At 37.9% G+C, this 20,467-nt stretch overlaps 1 protein-coding gene across 2 annotated transcripts in view; it reads left to right on the top strand.

The window, feature by feature from the left end:
• The first annotated feature begins 1,664 nt into the window (after positions 1 to 1,664).
• The window catches only part of grm8a (glutamate receptor, metabotropic 8a), a 183,677-nt gene continuing 164,874 nt past the window's right edge, over positions 1,665 to 20,467 (top strand). The window contains exon 1 of one of the 2 annotated variants that reach the window (XM_016516499.1): positions 1,665 to 2,397. In XM_016516499.1, the coding sequence (XP_016371985.1) occupies positions 1,891 to 2,397 (507 nt within the window). In that variant the 5' untranslated portion in view covers positions 1,665 to 1,890. The remainder of the gene's footprint in view (positions 2,398 to 20,467) is intronic. The other variant, XM_016516498.1, reaches the window with a different exon arrangement.

Genomic DNA, 20,467 nt, shown 5'->3' with positions numbered 1-20,467 from the left:
CCCCCCAACTACAGTTGTATGAGAGAGAAAGAGCTCTGGATTCCTATGAGACAGGTTCTCCTGGGGGAAATATAATGGGATCTCCAGTAGAAGATGGTTCTGCTTGACACATACTGATTCGTGTAAATTAAAAAGAGAAATGGGACACGCTGCCTCTGCCAGGGTAATAACTCCATCTGTCTCTGATATAACGACAGAAGAGAGGGAATACCCGAACTCTCATATAGAGATTAATTTGTGCAAACGAGTAGAATATTAGGCTGAAACAAATCCAATTATGCATATGCACAACTACTATCATATATGCAAATACATTTCGATTTAAACAGGCAGTCTCTGCACTCGAGAAACCAATCAGTCTTCCCCGAAGATGTATGGAGTAGAAAAAAGGAATAGTCATTAGAATAGAGCCGTATAGAATAGAACAGAACAGAAAAGCATCATTAGAACAGAACAGAGTCATTTAGAATAGAGTAAAGCAATACAGAATCATTACAACAGAACCGAGCCGTTAGAATAGAAGAGAAACTTTGTTCTAGAAAAAACTAAAACAGAACTGTATAGAGTGTGAAATGTTGTTTGTAAGGTAACATACAGTTAACAGTAAGATCCAGGGATGATGGGATCGTTCCTGCGTGATTTATAGTGTCTGGGTTAGTGTGGGAATTTCAGTGGCATTTGTGGCTCACCAGGGGAGCTGAATCACACTCGGAAGTGTGCAATGGACTTCCTTTACGTTGTAGAGTGATGCTCTTGGCGCACGGAGGCGGCAGATTGCGCAGCATGTGTCTCTCGGAAGCGCAAGGTTGTGCGTAACTGCGCTCGTTGCGCGTAATCTAGCGATGGCTCTCCAGTCGAGAGTGGGGATGTGGAGGTGTTTCACGAGAGGTTCTCTCTGTCTCGACTCTCTGAAATGTTTCAGGTGTTTGATGTGTGCCAACAACAGTGTAAATTAGCAGCCTTCATTTTGGAGCTTAGGGTTTGGCTAAAAAGAAAGAAACGTGGACTGATGTAGGATAACCCACAGGGAAAGACCGAGTGCCAAATCTATATCAAGAGGAGGCTATATACTTCTTCAGAGACATAACATGTTAATTTGAAAACCATAAAGTTAATTTCAAATGCTTTAAAATGAAATAATAATAATATCAGTAAACACTAACATTAAAATAATTACTGTCCATCTGCATTGGCCCAAATTTCTATATCTGTGCATCCTGACAAAAAACTGTTGTGAAGATCAATCTGCCATAACTCTCCTTGATTACCCTCTGTCCCACTCCATTCCACAAGGCTGAACTGTAAAAATCAACCCGACAGCTCCATTGTTCGCAAATAGACACATTTCCTCTCACTGCGAAATGTCTTTGGTTGTCTATGCAAATGTGAGAGAAGACGGTCTTGATTTTTTTTTCTTCAGTGAGGCAGAAACGAAAGACCACACTGAGCTCCAAATGACTGTGATGTTTTCCTCCCTGTCAAGATGCCCGTGTGTTTGATGAGTTTGCTTTGTTGCTTGCATATATTGTGTCTGATTCATGTTTGATTTTCTCTTTGTGTAGCCACTCATACAATGTTTTCTTTTCTTTAGATGCTTCTGAAGATGTGAGAGTTTTGGAGCTCGATTTGGAAAGGCACTTGTTTATTTCTTGTCTGATGTTTTTGCATCTCCTTATATCACCTGTTATCAGTCACACGACATGTACGCTAGACGCTTTTGCCCCATGAGAAATTCCTGTGGCCACACTCTAAATGGTCAGAAGGCACGACTTCAGCTTTGAAATGGGCATGGATATTCCCGTCCACCTGCTCCCCCATTAGTACTCAGTTCCACCACCTGGAATTTTCGGACCTACACTTCCTCACATTGTCCCCAACGATCCTGTGGATATGGATCTTGTACGCTTAAGTCGGACTCAATACCAGTTCCTCTTCTTCCTCTGCTACTGGTTACCGGTCTCCCTCCAGCGGGTGGAGACACCACCCATTGAGTATGCCCACTCTATCCGTCTGGATGGCGACATCATCCTCGGTGGCCTGTTTCCGGTTCACTCCCGGGGTGAGCGTGGCATTCCCTGTGGGGAGTTAAAGAAGGAGAAGGGTATTCACAGACTGGAGGCAATGCTGTTTGCCATCGACCTCATCAACAAAGACCCAGAGCTGCTGCCTAACGTGACACTGGGTGCCCGTATCCTGGACACCTGCTCGCGGGACACCTACGCCCTGGAGCAGTCGCTTACCTTTGTACAAGCTCTCATCGAGCGCGACGGTTCGGATGTACGCTGTGCCAACGGAGACCAGCCCATATTTGCCAAGCCAGATAAAATCGTTGGAGTCATCGGTGCAGCTGCCAGCTCTGTCTCCATCATGGTCGCCAACATCTTGAGGCTTTTTAAGGTAAGCAGGCTCACCTTGTCCTTCTTGGGATTGGGAGTGGGGTGCATGCTCTGGTTCTTGTCAATGATGGATGTTGCGTAGTGTAGTGGATAACAGTCAGGGCTGGGTCTAGAAGGGTGCGGGCTGCTGTTATGTCCCCACCAATGTCAAAAGCAAACCTACGCCCTTGATGACGGTGGATGTGTCTCCATCAAGTCTGCCAACATTATGACGCTGTTTAAGGTAAGGAGGGTCTCATGAGTGGTCTAAAATTGTCTTTCTGGGGCCTGTGAATGGGGCGTAGTCTGTAGCTGTTGTGAAATGGTGGTTATAGTACAGTGTAGTTGTTAACAGTCTGGTCTGGGCGCTGTAGATTGAAACCTACAATCAAGACCAGCCCATATTTGACAAGTTTGACAAAATTGTTTGGGTCATCATGGCAGTGTAGTGTAGTGGTTAACAATCTTCATTGGGAGCCAAAAGATTGTAGGTAAAAATTAGTGAGTGAGTGAGCCATTGAATCCTTGAGCAAAGTACTTAACCCTAGGTTGCCAGGTGAGATTGTCCCCTTGGTATGTGCAAAGCAAGTCTCTTTGGATAAGTTCCTGCTTGCTTACTTTCTAAGTCTTTTCTAGTAGCTCTTTGAAGTAGACAAGGTCTTCATAAACATGGCTGACCTCACATTACTCAAACTACAGTTGTTTGAAATATGTTGTGACAGAGTGTGTGTGCATGTTGGCCTGGAAGAATCTCAAGGCAGGATGATTTCGGAGAATGATGCCACCCAAACTCTTTTATAGTCTAAATGTACGTCTCCCTACCCAGCAGGAAGATCACTGTTTCTGGGCAAATACGACAGTGAAATGAACTCCGGCATTTTGCTATGCTTGTCAGTGGAAATTAAGGGAACCAGGGGGCTCTTTCTTTGTCATTGTTAATGGATGTAAGCAGCTAAAGTTCAGCAGTGGCAACCTGTTACAATCTAGTCTTTGCTAGAATAACACCGCCTCTAGGAGATTCTAAGAATCCTATATGGGCTGCGTATGGTATGTTGTATACATGTTCGTAGACTGAAGCTTAAGTGAACTCTTGACAACAATATATTTTTACTCAGTCATATTTAATAAGGGGTATAAATAACACTTCTGGCCGACTGCTCATTGTAGTTGTCATAGGAACAACTCACTGCCGCCCTGTGCCAATTAACCACACGATGTTAATGAAACTCTCTGCTGTTTATGCCACACTCATTAGCTGACCATGATTTGACTGATTGATGTAGACGCATTGTGCCGAACGACCCAGCCACAGTAAATGACGCATGTCCCATACTGCAAGCACAGATCTTTTTCTGTAACACCATGTCAGCTGTCAGACTTTGATATCAGGAAGCAATCACGATTAGAAGAGACATTGTCTTGAGTGTTGAGCAAGTAAATGTGCATGTGGCTGAGTATGTGCCTGGTCTCAACAGGAATGCCACTTGAAGGCCTATGAAATGCTATGGTGTTAGATACAAAAAGAGCACTAGGGGGAACGCTACTGAATGTGGCATGGCTGGCTGCCATACTATTCCTATACATCAACAGTGGCTCATTAGTATTTATGAGAATCTATGGCCTTATCCCTTTGGCATTTTTCGAATGTTCAGAAGCCTTGGCTGCAAATGTATTTGCTTGCTAGACTAGAGAGTTTCTAGAGTTATGGACTGTGGCTCATTTGAAAGTAGAAGCAGTCTGACACTTGACATCACGAACAGCATTCATTTCCTACTGTGAGTGTGTCAAAAGATCAGACCAATTATCTAAGGATCAATGTTGTGGAAGTCTCTATATTTGAAACAGTTTAAATGAAAATGCAGTTTTTTAGCACATTAAATTACAGATAAAAATGACCTTTGCATATTTGTGTATTGTTACAGATTGAAATGTTGTGTTTTTTCTTCATTATCAAGTCGATTTAGATAAAACAGTTTTACAGGCTTAAACAGGCTACTTTCCATGCCTATGTACCAGAATGATGCAAAATTGTGGTGAAAACTGACTTGAATGGTCGAACTAACTGTCGAAATGGAGGTTTCATGACACTTGTTTAAAACATGTTGCTCTTGATAAGCGTGCCTGCAGTATGTTTAGCTGCTGTCATTCAATTAGCCACTGAAAACACTTGTATGTACAATATGTGAAAGACAGTATATGAGACATTCTCGACGGCCGAGAGTGCCTGCATCACCGTGAACAGGGACTGATGCCAACGCATAGTGATTCTGAATGGGACAGATGGAGTTCCCCCGGCAGAACTCCTGTTTAGGTAATCACTACAGCATTAGCATGCCTAGCGAGAGGAGGGCCACAGGCTGTTAGTCCCCTGATGCTGGTGGGGTCTTACCACATGAGATTTCTGAGGACTATAAAGTGCCTCCATTTGGTGTTTGGCAGAGTGAAAGAGGAAAGGCTCATACTTGCACATACATAATACTGTTGTGTAATATATGCACTTTAAAATGTAGTAAGCTGCCTTGCTTTCTACCACCTGGCTGTCTTTGAAGGCAGCAACCTCACATAAGCGTCTGATCTGAAGTGCATTGGCACACAAATAGCACAGCTTGCTAGAATGCTAAACTAATAATGTGATAATAAACAAAATGACGTATGACTGAGTTAAATGCACAACACATGGATATTGAGTAAAATTGTCAATTTGCAATGCATTCTGGGATTGCCTTATCAACAACAAGTACTTGTAAAGCTGCTTTTTAAACTGGCTAAAGAAGGTATATTACAAGACTTATGGTGTCTATAAAATCACTAGGTTCACTAGGTTTTGGAGCAGATCCCAACACTTGCATCAGCGCTGGTGGGACGGTGGGTTTGGTTGCTAATTAAGATGCTTATTATGGCTTTGATAAACCTCGGGTGTGCGACGGCGTTTCACTGCTGCCTGTTCTTATTTATTTAACAATATGTAGCAATATTGCATTCATTGCCAAACAATCGACATGCATATTCATGAGTTCGGGCCCCAACACTTGGCATTCATTGTGCATTCAGATTGAACTCTTTCAAGAAAGACTTAAATAATAATGATGTTGTTCTGACTGTAGCAATCATTTATTTGTAATACAAAAAGCTGCTGAGAATAGGGTTTGTGTTGTAACTGGAGATTCCATGTAAGTTCATGTAAACAAAGTCCTTTTATTGAGGAAATTTACATTTTATGGGCTTATTAAATGCGCAGCACCAGCATGGCTGTTTTGTGTGTGGATTTTAAGAGAAAGAGGGAAAAACGTTGTTGTTGGTTTATTGATTTACTTCTCAAACCTTAAAAGTTTCATATAATGAGTCGTTATCATATTTTTTCCATGTCCTAACATTATTGTTCAGTTTTTGCAAATAGCACACTCTATTATGACAGACAGATGACCGGCTTATAGCGAGACTCATTTCAGCGTTTTATCTTAGCTGTGAGTAAAAGGGGTCTGGATGGTTTTTGACGGCGATGTGCAAAATACGGCGGAATCAATAGTGCGTCAGTCATAATTGTGTTGAAACACACCAACCTTTGTGCTTCTGAAAGCTTGATTCAATGACAAGCCACAGGCATTGAGATTACTTGTTTATCTAGTAGCAACATGTCGCCCTGTCCATTGAGCCACGGTGGATTTTACTTCAGGTTTTGCTCAGATGTAAGAGAACAAAGGTAAAATCACGTCAGAGTCATGCCGAGAGCTAAACTGGCGAGTGTAAATGTTTTTTATAAGTTCGCTCTGCATCTCAGTTTGAAGTTAAAGAGAACGACTAATGTGTGGCATTTCAACGAGAACAGCCTGTGAATTATGAATCGATTTTGTGCTTCATTACTCTAGAAAGACAACAGTTAGATTAAAATGTAATTAACCAACAGATGCACATTATGTTGTGTTGAGTCAGCGAGACCGTTATCGTTAGTCTCTGTGTGTTTATGTAAAGGTCAGAAACAACTGCGCTCTTCCGTGGCTTATTTAGACCACGAAATGCGCCACGGCATAAATCATTCGCCTGGCACTGCGCTATAATGGATTGTGTAATGAAGTTGGCATTTTCATAAAGTTTTTTTCTACTCTTATTGAACCAGTGCTCTTAAGTTAATTTCAGCAGATGGGTTTTCTTGCATGCTGAAAATCATTGGCATCGACGCATGAGGCTAATAAACCTCCCTAAATCTATTAAATTGCATCTTCTTGGCTCAAACCATCTGTGCATGGCTGAATGCATGTGTTTTACGCTATATATAGTGCTGGAAATTAAATGAGAAAATGTGTTCATTAGCATGTAGTAATGCCTATTTTTGAATAATCCAGTGAACTTCACAAATGAAAGTTACTTTGTAGCATTATTTTCTCTCTATTCAAAACACTACACTCTTAAATATAAAGGCTCTTTATTGGCATCTATGGTTCCATGAAGAACATCCATGGAAACTTTTCATTGCACAAAAGGTTATAGTGAGGGGAAAAAAAGCTCCAGGAACCAAAAATGGTTATTAACTCCTTTAACATCCTTGGAACCTTTCTGTTGAACAAAGGGTTCTTTATAGTGGAAAATGGTTGTTTTGATTATTAAAAAGCTCTTCACACTAAGAAAAATGGTTCTTTTAAGAACTGTTTACTGAAAGGTTCTTTGAGGAACCAAAAATGGTTCTTTACTTTAAAAAAAATAAAGGTTCTTTAATTGGCATTGATGGAGTTTTTGCAGTGATGCCATAGAAGAACCATTTTTGGAACCTTTCAAGGAACAGTTCCTAAAACAACCATGTTTTTCTTATTGTGAAGACCATTGTAATAATCTAAAGAACTTTTTTTTTTTCCATTATAAGAACGTTTTGTGGAATGGAAAGGTTCCATGGATGTTAAAGGTTCTTCATGGAACCATCAATGCAAATAAAGAACCTTGATTTTTAAGAGTGAAGCTTTCCGTTCCACAAAAGCTTATTTTTATTGGAAAATGGTTATTTAGATTATTAAATTGTTCTTTTAAGTGCTGGCTCTTTTAAGAACTGTTCACTGAAATCTTCTTTGGGGAACCCAAAATGGTTCTTCTATGACTTCACCCTTTTGAAACTTTATTTTTAAGAGTGTAAGAGCTGATATTTTTATCGTTGTGCAGCATTTAATGCCATGCTGCCTCGGTCTTATGGATAAACGTACTTGTGGGACTTCAGAGGGACTTCATTCTCAGACGCAGCCTGAGGCACACGGGTTCAGGTTGAAGAGCATCGGCTCTCAGATGCTTTGTTGGGGTGGAAACTTGTGAGGATGAGAGCGAGGATGAGTGGGCGAGAAGCCATGGGTGCCACTTAACGATTCCACCCGTTGATTTCCTCCATGAGGAGAATTAAGAGTGTGATAATGGACTCAAGCACAAAACCGACAGCGAGCTGGAGAGATCTCATTAGAAAGTGAAAGTGACGTGACATGTGGCCAAGTATGGTGACCCATACTCGGAATTAGTGCTCTGCATTTATCCCATCCAAAGTGCACACACACACCGTGAACACACACCTGGAGCAGTGGGCAGCAATTTGTTTGCTGCAGCGCCCTGGGAGCAGTTGGGGGTTCGGTGCCTTGCTCAAGGGCACCTCAGTCGTGGTATTGAAGGTGGGAGAGAGCGCTGTACATTCACCCCCCCCCCCTTCAATCCCCTGCCGGTACGAGACTCGAACCCGCAACCTTTGGGTTACGAGTCCGACTCTCTAACCATTAGGCCACGACTTCCCCTAACACAACCACACACACAATTATAGGGTATAACACAGGTTTATGCAGGTAAAGTTCTGGCCTAGTCTCTAAATTTCCTTCCTAGTAAAGGTCAGAAAAATAAAAGATTTCCAAAAACAGTGTCAGGAGTCAATATGTTATTTTTGGCTATGGAATTAAATAAGAAAGGTGCATTTCAGGACAACTAATAATGTAGCCTACATCCAGCCAGTTGTTATCGCCGAATAACCCCCGACTGTATCATCCTGAAGGGGGTTATTCTGCGATAACAACCGGCTGGATGTACATTATCCCGCTTATTACACTGCTACTTGCCACATAAGTAAATAATTAGACACAAAATATTGATTTGATTTGAAATATCACGCAAAGCTTCCGTGAAGATAGCAGTTGCAAGCACATGCAAGGACATTTAAGGGATACGGTGCAGTCAAACCACTTATTACACAATTTCACCACATAAATAATTATGGCAGCAGCTGCGTTTGTATGAAACGAGAGAGCAAGTCCGCGATACCAGGATGACATAATTAAATAATTGAACACATAATATTGAATCGAGTTTTAATATTGTATTAGCTAACCAACGCAAAGCTTTCATGAAGAAAAACTGTTCCTAGCAAGAGTATAGCGCAGACTTCAGTTGCCCGGATGAACCTGTGTTATCAGCTTTTACCGGTTGTTATCGAGGAATAACAGACCACGGAATGTCACGACTGACCAATCAGAATCAAGTATTCCACAGAGCCGTGTAATAATGAATAATAAATAATGCAGATTTGACTGTAAAAAAAGTATTTTGTAATGAAAAATACTATAAAAATGCGTTAACTGTAAAAAAGAAAAAAAAAGTGTTAACTGTGTTATCTTAACATATATGCTGAAAAATTGTAAATGGTGTAACACCACATTATATGTGACCCTGGACCACAAAAGTCCAGCGACTTAAGACTGCTTTTGTGCTCCAGGGTCACATATGAATTTTTTTTTAATGTAAAATACTGTCAATTCAAGGTTTTGCAAGTAAAAGCTATGGATTACCATATAATTTATAGTGAAAAACATAAATAGGACATTCCCAGAAGTACATGCATGATACATCTTATATTACATCTTATATGATTATATTTTATATAGTACACAGTATTTAATTTTTTTTCTCATTTTTGTATATGAAATTATATATTTTTATATTTTTTCTTATTTATTTTTTACGTGTTTGAATTATTTATTCTACTCATAAAATAGGTGTTAAACATGAATGTATTTTAAAATATTTCTTTTTATATTTTTAGCTTATTGTTTTTTTTTGTTAACATATTTGTTTTATTTTACTTCATATAAAGTAGCAGTTAAACATGTATATGAAATAAAACAGTTCTATTTTTTTTTTCTTTGATTTTTTATAAAAAAGCGGTCAAACATTTATAAATAAAAAAATAGGCTTTTGGTCTGTTTGGTGGCCTCTTTCTTGGTGTGTCATGTGATTGGTCAATATAATACCATCTGATTTGTTCTAATTCTGTGATTGGTTGATTGCAAGTTTAAATCTAATTTAAATTCATTTTCTCAATTTAACATGATAATTTTACAGTGAGAATCACAATTCAGCTTTTCTATTTTATAGATTGTACAACCGTCCATTTCTTTCTCAGTGTGGACAAAATATTATTATTAATTTAAAAAAATAGATATTACAATGCTGAGCAATAGATACAAGAATAAAATGCATGCACACAAACACACACATGCATTACTCAGTTGAAGTGCTCCTATTTTAGTCGCCATTGTTTGTACTTGGATGTCCATTTGGAGCAGTGAATCTGGAGCACTCTGGAGTCTGTTGTGACTGCTAGCGTAGCGTCTGAGCTGCCCACAGTAAAGCCCACTGGGACGAAGCAGATGAGTGTGAAATCTGGTGCCTGGCTGAAAATGACTCTGTAATGGAAAGTGAAGGAAGCTGCTTCTTCATGTCCTCAAGACACTGCTGTTAAACAACACCTCTCCCATTGACACAGTGGTGATTTGTAGATGAAATAGGCTGGATTGTGCTCTCATTTTTGCTTTATGGGTCAGGCTAGACCTCACGGTGTACGGGATTGAAATCTGTGCACATCCTTTAGCAGGCTTAGAACTTTTTCCCTATAAATTTTTAATTGCTTTTCTTGCTGTTGTGGAATTTCGGGCGATTTACAGCAGCGCTCATATCGAGTCGTGTGGCCGAGCAGTTGAGGATTTGGGCTGCTGTACGATCCTCATCTCAACTTGCTTTTTACCTTATGAATTTTTGCTGGGATGACTTATTTTTGCAGCCCAAAACCCTGAAAGGAGCATTTTAGCCCTTCTGGTTCCATCATCCTGAAGTAATGGGTTTTTTGAATGGAATAAGGTCTGTGCCGAACACAAGCTCAAGATATTTTCACATTTCATTCAACAACATGAAACACAAAAAACACATCCTTGTGTTTTTTAAAGCCTTTATTTGTCTTGAAAAAGGTGGTTGCTAACAAGTGTCTAAATGTGACTATAAAAATGTTTTAAATAAAAACTGAAAGAGTTGACTTGTTTTACAGTTCAAGTGTATAAACATTCTTAAATCAAGATACATTTACTTGAGATGCAAAATGACTATAAAGTCTTGTTTTCTAAGAAAATATCAAAAAGTTATTAAATGATCAATTTAGCCAGTTTATACTTCAAACAAGCAAAAACATATGTCATTTGGGTGAGAAAAATAAACTTAATTCAAAGGGAAACAAGTTTGTTTGATTCATTTATTTATTTTACTCCATTGTCCGATATTTTTTTTATTGTTTTAAGCATAAAGTTTACTGTCAGTATTTTTTTTTTCAGGAAAAACACTTGCCTCTCAAGTAAATGTATCTTGATTTAAGAATGCTTAGATGTTTTACTGAAAAACAAGAAAACGATATTTAGAAAATCATTTTTGCAGTTCGTGGTGTAGTTCAGTGTTATTTGAGTATCACTGAGATACTATTAATAATATTTCGAATCAGTTTTTATTTTTATAGTTTTTTTTTTCATTTTAAAGTTTTAGTAATTTGTGTTTTTTTTAATCCATTTTTATTTCAGTTTTAATGTCAAGTTAAACTAAATTAAAATAAATCAGAAATGCTGCTAACTTTACAATAATGTTCATTAGTTAACTACTTTAGTTAACATGAACAATACTTCTACAGCATTTATTCATCTTAGTTAATGTTTATTTCAACATTTACTAATGCATTATTAAAATCAAAAGTTGTGCTTGTTTACATTAGTTAATGCACTGAATTAACATGAACTAACAATGAACGACTATATTTTCATTAACTAACATTAACAAAGATTAATAAATACTGTAATAAATGTAGCCTATTGTTCATTGTTTGTTCATGTTAGTTGATACATTAACTAATAGAACCTTATTGTAAAGTGTTACCAATTTTTTATATATTTTATTTTATTTCAAGTGATAAAATGTTTTTAATTCTAGTTTCAGTTTTAGATTTTTGGTAACTATAATAACCCTGGGTTAGTTCATAAAATTGCAGGTTCAGCCCATTTGTGAAGATTATCATGATAAACAAAACGTGTATGAATCATAAACTTTAACTGGTTCAAGAGCTTATTTTCGGCAATAATTCAAAACCCAATTCTATGGGGTTTTTGTTGAGGAAACTTCCAAAAATACGTCATCACTGCAGCATTTTTCTCTTTTTTTCCTCCTCTCTGCCTCACCTGAATGCTAATGTGTGGTTCCCGCTCATTCTCTTTCCTCCTCCGTCTCTCTGTCAGCGTCATTCGGGTCTGTAGGTGACAGCGACAGGCGTTTATGTCACCTGACGGTCCGTGCCGTCTCTCTCTGATCAGTATGGGAGGAGGTGTCAGTCACCGATCGCGTGAACTCATGCGGCCCTCCGTACCGCCTCACGGGAAAGCCTCACGCATTTTGTTAGGCCGGTGACATTATTGATAAAAGACACCGTCGACCACCTCCTCGGAGACGTGTGAATAGTTGGCTTGCTGTTGTAGATTCAGTGCTGGAGTCCCTCAGGAGGCTTTCAGTGTCTAATTAAGGCATGAAATGTGCCAGTGTGCATTACAGAGCTATAGACGTCAATGACAACCCACTGGCTAAAAGTTCTACAGCGTTCTCTCTGACACAAGAGTGAGCTGAGCTCGTCAGTCGAGCAGCGATCTCTTGATTTTACAGTTCAAGTGCAGGACTGTGTGTTTATTTCATGAATGTGAGTTCTGCATCTTTGTTTTATGAATTGTTAACAGTTCATTCTCAGGAAACTGTGCCATTTGTGTCACAATGAATGTTATATGAGGATACTGAACTTAGCAGTGTTATTTTAGGAATATTTATGTGCTATTGTCATGAATATTTTGAATTGGCTTTTATTTTTAGGCTATTTTCAGTTTTCTTTTTAATTTGTTTTATTTTCTTTATTTTAACTGTAGTGATTTTAGTATTTAAAGTTGTATTTTCAGTTTGTTGCCAAGACAAAATTTGAAATTTTTGTTTAAATTTAAGTTACAGTATTTTTAGCTTTTATTTTTATGTCTTCAGTTTTCATTTGAATTTTGTTCAGCTCAATTCACATTTATGTGTATAGCACTTTTCACGATACATATCGTTTCAAAGTAGCTTCACAGAAAATGAATGTTTCTGCATCAGAATTTTGACACGTGCTTTTGTGCTTTTTATTATTATTTTGTAAAATATTTCTATTTAGCTTTAATTCTTCATTTCAGTTTTAGTTTTAGAAATTTTAGTAGGCCTAATTCAACTTATTTATTGTTTTTAGCCCATGTGTGTCCATTGGCCAAAATTTTAACCAATCAAACGATCTCTAGAATGAAAACGTCCCATTCCCGTGAACACCACCTGCCTCTGATTAGCAAACCATGCTTCTGTGACTAAAGTCTATTGATCTTTCCACAAGAGTCCGGACACACCTTGTTTTTGTATGGGGCTTTGAGGATATTTGACCTGCTTTTTCTTCACTCAGAAATATATTATTGAGAACATTTTCCAATATGCCGAGAGATGATGTTTACTGCAGCTGGATATCATGCCGTTTGCTAATGTGTAGAAGTGTTGAAGAAAAGTCAGACTGCTTTAATCGTGCAGCTCAGAGCTACAGGACACAGAGAAGAAAGGAAAGGTAGGAATATTTGATCTGCTTCTCCCCGGCCCATGTAATTTTAATAGCACTTCCTTTTGGAGTATCTGAGTGAATTATTCATGCACAGGGACGAGATGAGAGTTTGTCACAGGAGGAGGAAGAAGTGTGCGGCTGTGTTTTATTTGCAGTTTGATGGAGGCACATAATCTCCATTCACTTGACCACTTGTGTCACCCCTTGACTATAATTTGCACATTTCCCAAAGCCACCCGGTGCCCACCGCAGCACTGATACCTGTCAGCTCCACTTGAGCACATACACAATCCTGAAGGGGAAAAAAATCAGAAAGAGAGACTGAAATGGAGTTGCAGGGCAGGAATGCGATTTTTTCTGTGTTTTTTTGTGCTGTTGGTATATAAGGGTAAAGGATGGGGCTGGTCTATCCAATCAGAGCTGCCGGATTTTTGTATTCTACTCTATTCTAACTCAAACGTTCAGTAAAAGAGTTGTTGGAAGCTTAATGGTGGAGATGTTAAAATCATGCAAGCCTTATTTATGGCCCACATTTTGCTTCTGATGATTGGTTTTTAAAAAAAAAAGTTTTACACCAACCAGAAAAAACCCAGAATCACTGAGTTGGAAAAAGGAGGCTTGTGTCAGTATTTTGTTGAACCACCTTTTGCTTTAATTACAGGCTTTAGTCTTTTGGTCTCTACTAATTTTGCACATCCAGACTTTGCAATATTTGCTCACTCTCCCTAACTCTCCTGGAGTCCTACTCTCTCTCTACCGGAGTATACTGACCCGCACAGGTCAGGGAGAAAATTACAAGAACGTAACAGAGAATACCCTGATCAGTTACAAAAAGGGAGAGCGAGGTTTATTTTTCTGACTCCATTGATAGATATTGGTTAATGTTTTTTTTTAGCATAAAGTCACTTAATTTTTATGAATTTTTCAGAAAACAATACTTTTTTTTTTTGTCTTTTTCTCTCTTTTTGCCTCTCAAGTAAATGTATCTTGATTTAAGAATGTTTAGATGTTTTCCTCAAAAACAAGGCAAAAATACTGTAGATTTAAAAAAAATACTGTAGATGAAGTAGTTATAAAATCAATGAACGTAAAAATCCATACATTTTTGTTGGTCACAGATTATTTCACCCAAAAGCCAATGGAAAAAAAGCTATCTTTTTTGTTTGTTTGTTGTTGTTGTCGATGGAACCAGGTGATGATAATTTAATCACTGCATCACTATATAATTTGGGAATAAAAAGAAATTGCATTTTTAGGACAGTAGCTGGATAGAGAGCAGTGTGGCTGTTTTATCAATACTCCTTTCCCATCAGACGATAGGAGCCTCATATTTGGCTCTGTAATTAGAGCTCAGACGGCTCTGAAAGACTCTCGTCTACTAGTTTTAATTAGAGTTTGCCTTCACACGGGTCAGGAGGTTGTTTGAGGTGCAGCTGGCAGCTAATGAGAGATGGAGGGTAGTTGTAGTGAATGGGTGAAGCACACTGCCTTATGCGTATGTAATTAGCAGCATGTGCAAAAACATTGTCCTAATGTCATCTAGATTTTATGTTTATTAAGATAAAAGAGCTATGGGAAGCGTGTTTGGGAGTAGCTAGTTAAAATTAGACATGCTGCTTTCTTTAGTAGCATAGCTGTTTTCCAAGTACCATAGCTTTCCAGTAATAGGTCTATTTTTTCCCCCCCTTAACAAGTAAAGGTGTGAACATTGCTTTTTTTTTTATTGTATTTTGTATTTTATTTTTCAATTTGCGTTGTTCAGTTAGTTTTATAACTGAACAAGCTGAGGCTGTAATCACATGCTAGATTTGGAAAGTCATTTTAGCAAATAATTTTGTTCCAACAGTTTGTTTCAATGACCGAAAAAGGAGAAGTAATATTTAGCTAGCTGTTTATCTCTAGACTTGTGTATATTTAATAGCGTTTGCTAAGGCAACCAATGCTATTCTATTTGCTCATGCAGTAGAACAAATAATTGCTGTTGGATTTACTAGTGAAACTCACTTATAAATAAAGTAATGACAAGTAAATCATGGAATTAAATGTGAAATTTTGAAATAGAATTTTGTTTTACAAACAATTACAAATAAACTGCAAGTAACACGCTGAATTAAACATGAAATTTTGAAGTAGAAAAACTGAAATGTTATTTTCTTGTAAAACATACTCCAATAATCTTTATTTACAACTCTTACAAACAGTTCACTTTGGTTTGATTAGTTTATAGCTTAACAGGCTAGTTTCAAACGGGTTTTGTTTGAGAAAATCGGCTTTCTCCAATCAATTTCCAATGAAACTTTTGCAGTCACAATAGAAATTGCTAGTAAATTTCACAAATAAGTACATAAAATGGCAAGTAACACTTGAATTAAACCTGACGTTTTCAAAGATTTTTTAAAGTTGTAAAATAAAACAAAGATTATTGTACGTTTCACAAGAAAATACTATTCCAGTCTTTCTACTTCAAAATTTCATGTTTAATTCAATGTTACTTGCGTTCCATTTGTAATTATTTGTGAAATTTACTAGCAATTTAAAAATTGCAAGTTAAATTGTGTATTGTCTTGTAAAATGTTTTTTTTTTACAACTTAAATTTGTTACAATGTTTCATTCTGACCATTACATTACTTGATCTTCATCTGTATTTCACGCCTGCATTATGAAATTCAATATTACACACTGCATGTGAGACGATATTGTTTTATCGTTGCTGCTGCAAATATAGCAACTAATGCATGCAAATCTCCTTCTCGCTCTCAATTTTCTCATCTCGAGTCTTGCTGTGAAGAACACGGTGACGCTTCATGAGAAAATTCCCTTTAATAAGAGACCTCTCCCTGTCATACATAATTACCTGCAGGCCCTTTTTCACCAGCCGCCGCTCTATTAGCAGTTTGTTTAACCGAGAAATCAAGTGTCCATAAATCAAACCCGTGCCACGCTGAGAAGTAAACAGACACCTGTGATTGTTCTGGGCCTCTGCTGTTGGCTCTCGATGACTTTGTGTGTTTGCTAATTGACCTTATTAATTCGGTACGATGACCAGCAGCTTCTTAGCAGGCGTAATGCACAATCCCATTAGAGACGCTCATATGGTCGGTATAGAAGTTCACATGACAGGATTTCACAAATACTTTCTAAACATTATCCATTTGAATTCTGAACATGCTTGGAGCAGAATACGTGGGAATGTCTTGTGTGAAAAACGGCCCAGGCACAGATTTCCTTTTGTCTTCAAAGATGGCGTCTTTGAAAAGAGGCTTTGGTAATCTCTCTTTAAGGATGTTGCAACCTCCTCTCTGCAGGGATGTGAGTTCAGACCAGAAATACGCACAATAATGCGCTCCGGGTTGGATCGTCTTCAACAGAATTTGGAGGAGCTTCCAACAAAGGGAAGGTTAGAAATCCCAGGCCAGCTTTTAGAGTGGGAATCGTGAAGAAAGCTGCAAGAGAATGAATGTTTTGTATACAAAAATGCTCATGAAATACGTTGCTTCTGTCATATTTCCGAGTAAAATGTGATATTTACCAAGAGAAAATGTAGGGCAAGACTTGAGTTTATCAATTGGGAAGTGATTCTATCGAGAAAAGTGTTTCAGCATGCATTCATCTGCTGAAAACAAGACATTTCAGAGGTGGAGTGAGTTTTTATTTTATTATTTATTTTATCATTTTTTATTAAACATTAATAACATAAATAGACTAAGGTTAAAAAATGTTTTTTTAAGACGATTTATGCTCACCAAGATTACATTTATTTCATTTAAAATACAGTAAAAACAGTAATATTGTGAAATATTATTACAAGTTAAAATAACAGTTTTCTATTTGAATGTATTTTAAAATGTAATTTATTCCCGTGATGCAAAGCTGTATTTTCAGCATCATTACTCCAGTCTTCAGTGTCGCATGATCCTTCAGAAATCATTCTAATATGCTGATTTGCTGCTCAAGAAACATTTATTATTATTATCAGTCTTGAAAATAGTTGTGCTTCATATTGTTGTGGAAATTGTGATATATTTTTTCCATGATTTCCGAATGAATAGAAAGTTCAAGAGAGCAGCATATATATATATATATATATTTATATATACAGTGGTGAGGAAAAAGTGTTGGCCCCCTTCCTGATTTCTTATTTTTTTGCATGTTTGTCACACTTTAATGTTTCAGATCATCAAACAAATTTAAATATTAGTAAAAGATAACACAAGTGAACAGAACATGCAGTTTTTAAATGAAGGTTTTTATTATTAAGGGAAAACAAAATCCAAAACTACATGGCCCTGTGTGAAAAAGTGTTTGCCCCCTAAACCTAATAACTGGTTCGGCCACCCTTAGCAGCAACAACTGCAATCAAGCGTTTGCGATAACTTGCAATGAGTCTGTTACAGCGCTGTGGAGGAATTTTGGTCCACTCATCTATGCAGAATTGTTGTAAATCAGCCACATTGGAGGGTTTTCGAGCATAAACCGCCTTTTTAAGGTCATGCCACAGCATCTCAATAGGATTCAGCTCAGGACTTTGACTAGGCCACTCCAAAGTCTTCATTTTGTTTTTCTTCAGCCATTCAGAGGTGGACTTGCTGGTGTGTTTTGAATCATTGTCCTGCTGCAGAACCCAAGTTCGCTTCAGCTTGAGGTCACGAACAGATGGCCGGACATTCTCCTTCAGGATTTTTTGGTAAACAGCAGAATTCATGGTTCCATTTATCACAGCAAGTCTTCCAGGTCCTGAAGCAGCAAAACAGCCCCAGACCATCACACTACCACCACCATATTTTACTGTTGGTATGATGTTCTTTTTCTGAAATGCAGTGTTACTTTTACGCCAGACGTAATGGGACACACACCTTCCAAAAAGTTCAACTTTTGTCTCGTCAGTCCACAGAGTATTTTCCCAAAAGTCTTGGGGATCATCAAGATGTTTTCTGGCAAAACTGAGACGAGCCTTTATGTTCTTTCACAAAATTTCAGTCCAATGCGATAACATTAACTAGTATTTTCGGGAAAAAGAAAAAATTTTCAGAGCAAAAAGGACCCGAATACCACATGAGGGTTAAAAAGGCGGTTCATGCTCGAAACCCTCCAATGTGGCTGAATTACAAGAATTCTGCATAGATGAGTGGACCAAAATTCCTCCACAGCGCTGTAACAGACTCATTGCAAGTTATCGCAAACGCTTGATTGCAGTTGTTGCTGCTAAGGGTGGCCCAACCAGTTATTAGGTTTAGGGGGCAAACACTTTTTCACACAGGGCCATGTAGTTTTGGGTTTTGTTTTCCCTTAATAATAAAAACCTTCATTTAAAAATTGCATGTTGTGTTTACTTGTGTTATCTTTGACTAATATTTAAATTTGTTTGATGATCTGAAACATTAAAGTGTGACAAACATGCAAAAAAATAAGAAATCAGGAAGGGGGCCAACACTTTTTCACACCACTGTATATATATACTTAGAAAGCTGTGTGAGTTAAACACAAATGTCGTCACAAATAAAATCACTCTCTGTCGCACATTAGCCTGCTGGGGATCGCATAGGCATGGACAGTTACATCCATTCATCCATCTTTTTGACGAGGCAGGTCGGTAATAAAATGTCAAATCTACACAGGGACACAGATGGAAATAAAAACTTTTACCAGCGAAGGGACCTGAGCGCTCATGATTGTCCTCCGTCCCGTATACAGGCTCTGAAGGTCAGGCCTGAGTCTGGCGGGGGTCATTTTGAGCAGAACAGCCCTTGAGACAGCGGACAGGAACATTGAAGGAGAAAGTCCATTAACACTGATGCAGAAAGCATTGATGAGTGCATATAAATAGTCAGAGGCTGTTAGAAAATGCCATGTAGCTTGTGAATGAGGTGATTTGACCTATTGACATTTCACAGGCCCCTAGGGGACAGGTGCTTGAATGTTGTTCACTGCTGTCAATGGTGCATGAAAAAACACTGTTTCTCTTTAAGGGAGAAGTCTAATTAAAAAGAATAAATCTGATTGATCACGTGCTTGTGCATCATTCACAGCTGAATTGACAATACCCTTAAAATTTCAGATGAGTTCCTGAATTTGAACTGATTTTGAATTTAGGTGGCAAAGTATGAAAGCTTGTTTCCACCATGGGATTAAAAACTGCAAAAGGCAATTGTGAGTTACATCTTGCAACTCAGACTTTTATAAACTCAGAATTACAGATGTAAACTCAGAGTTCGGAGTGTATATCTTGCAATTCTGAATTTCTCATAATGCTGAGTTTATATATAACAAAAATTATATATAAGAAGTCTGAGGTTTGAGATAAAAACTCAGAATTGTGAGATATAAACTCTGAATTGTGAGATATAAACTCAGAATTGTAATATATACATTTACAATTGTGAAAAAAGTCTGAATTCTGAGTTTATATCTTTCTGAAATTCTGAGTTTTTTTCTTAGAATTGCGAGAAACAAAATGACCTTTTTATTTTTCTTTTCATTCCGTGGCAGAAACAGGCCTCCATAGCAAATGGAATTCCAATTTGAATTTGAAATTTGAATTCATAGAAATTCAAACTGTAATATTTAATTAAGCAGACTTTGTCAAGGCAAAATTTATGCCGACGGATGGATAGATAGACAGAACAATAGTTGGCTCTTTGACTTTCTGATGACCTTTCCTCGTGGGCTACACAATGCTGAACGATTAGTCAGTGACAGACAGAGTGAGAACTGCAGCGTGGCAGTATTAAACCATTTAGTGTTTGTTTATTTTCTGCATGCACACATACTCTATCTCCATTTGGAGTTAGTGGTGTTGTAAACCGTGTGCATTGGCTTGTGGTTGGCTGCCTGCCACGACGGCTGCTCTTATATCAGTTATCAGCGTAAATGCTTTGCCTTCAGTGTGATAAACTTGAAATCCCACTCGATCCCATTCACGGCATAAGCTTCACATACTGAAAATAACTAGACTCGGGTTGTCTCAGTGTTAAACAACAAATCAGCGTTCAGCGTTGGTGTCTTTTAGACATGCTATCACTCTCTCTTACTACAAATTGTTTATATATATGTAACAATTCGTATATATATATATACATACACACACACACACACACAGGTTTGTTTTTGTGAAAAGTGGGGACATCCCATAGGCGTAATGGTTTTTATACTGTACAGACCGTATAT

Source organism: Sinocyclocheilus rhinocerous, unplaced genomic scaffold, assembly GCF_001515625.1.
Source record: "Sinocyclocheilus rhinocerous isolate Xijiao unplaced genomic scaffold, SAMN03320098_v1.1 scaffold208, whole genome shotgun sequence".
Lineage (NCBI taxonomy): Eukaryota > Metazoa > Chordata > Actinopteri > Cypriniformes > Cyprinidae > Sinocyclocheilus > Sinocyclocheilus rhinocerous.
The sequence above is the reverse complement of the archived record's forward strand: the minus strand, read 5'-3'. Positions and strand labels throughout refer to the sequence as shown.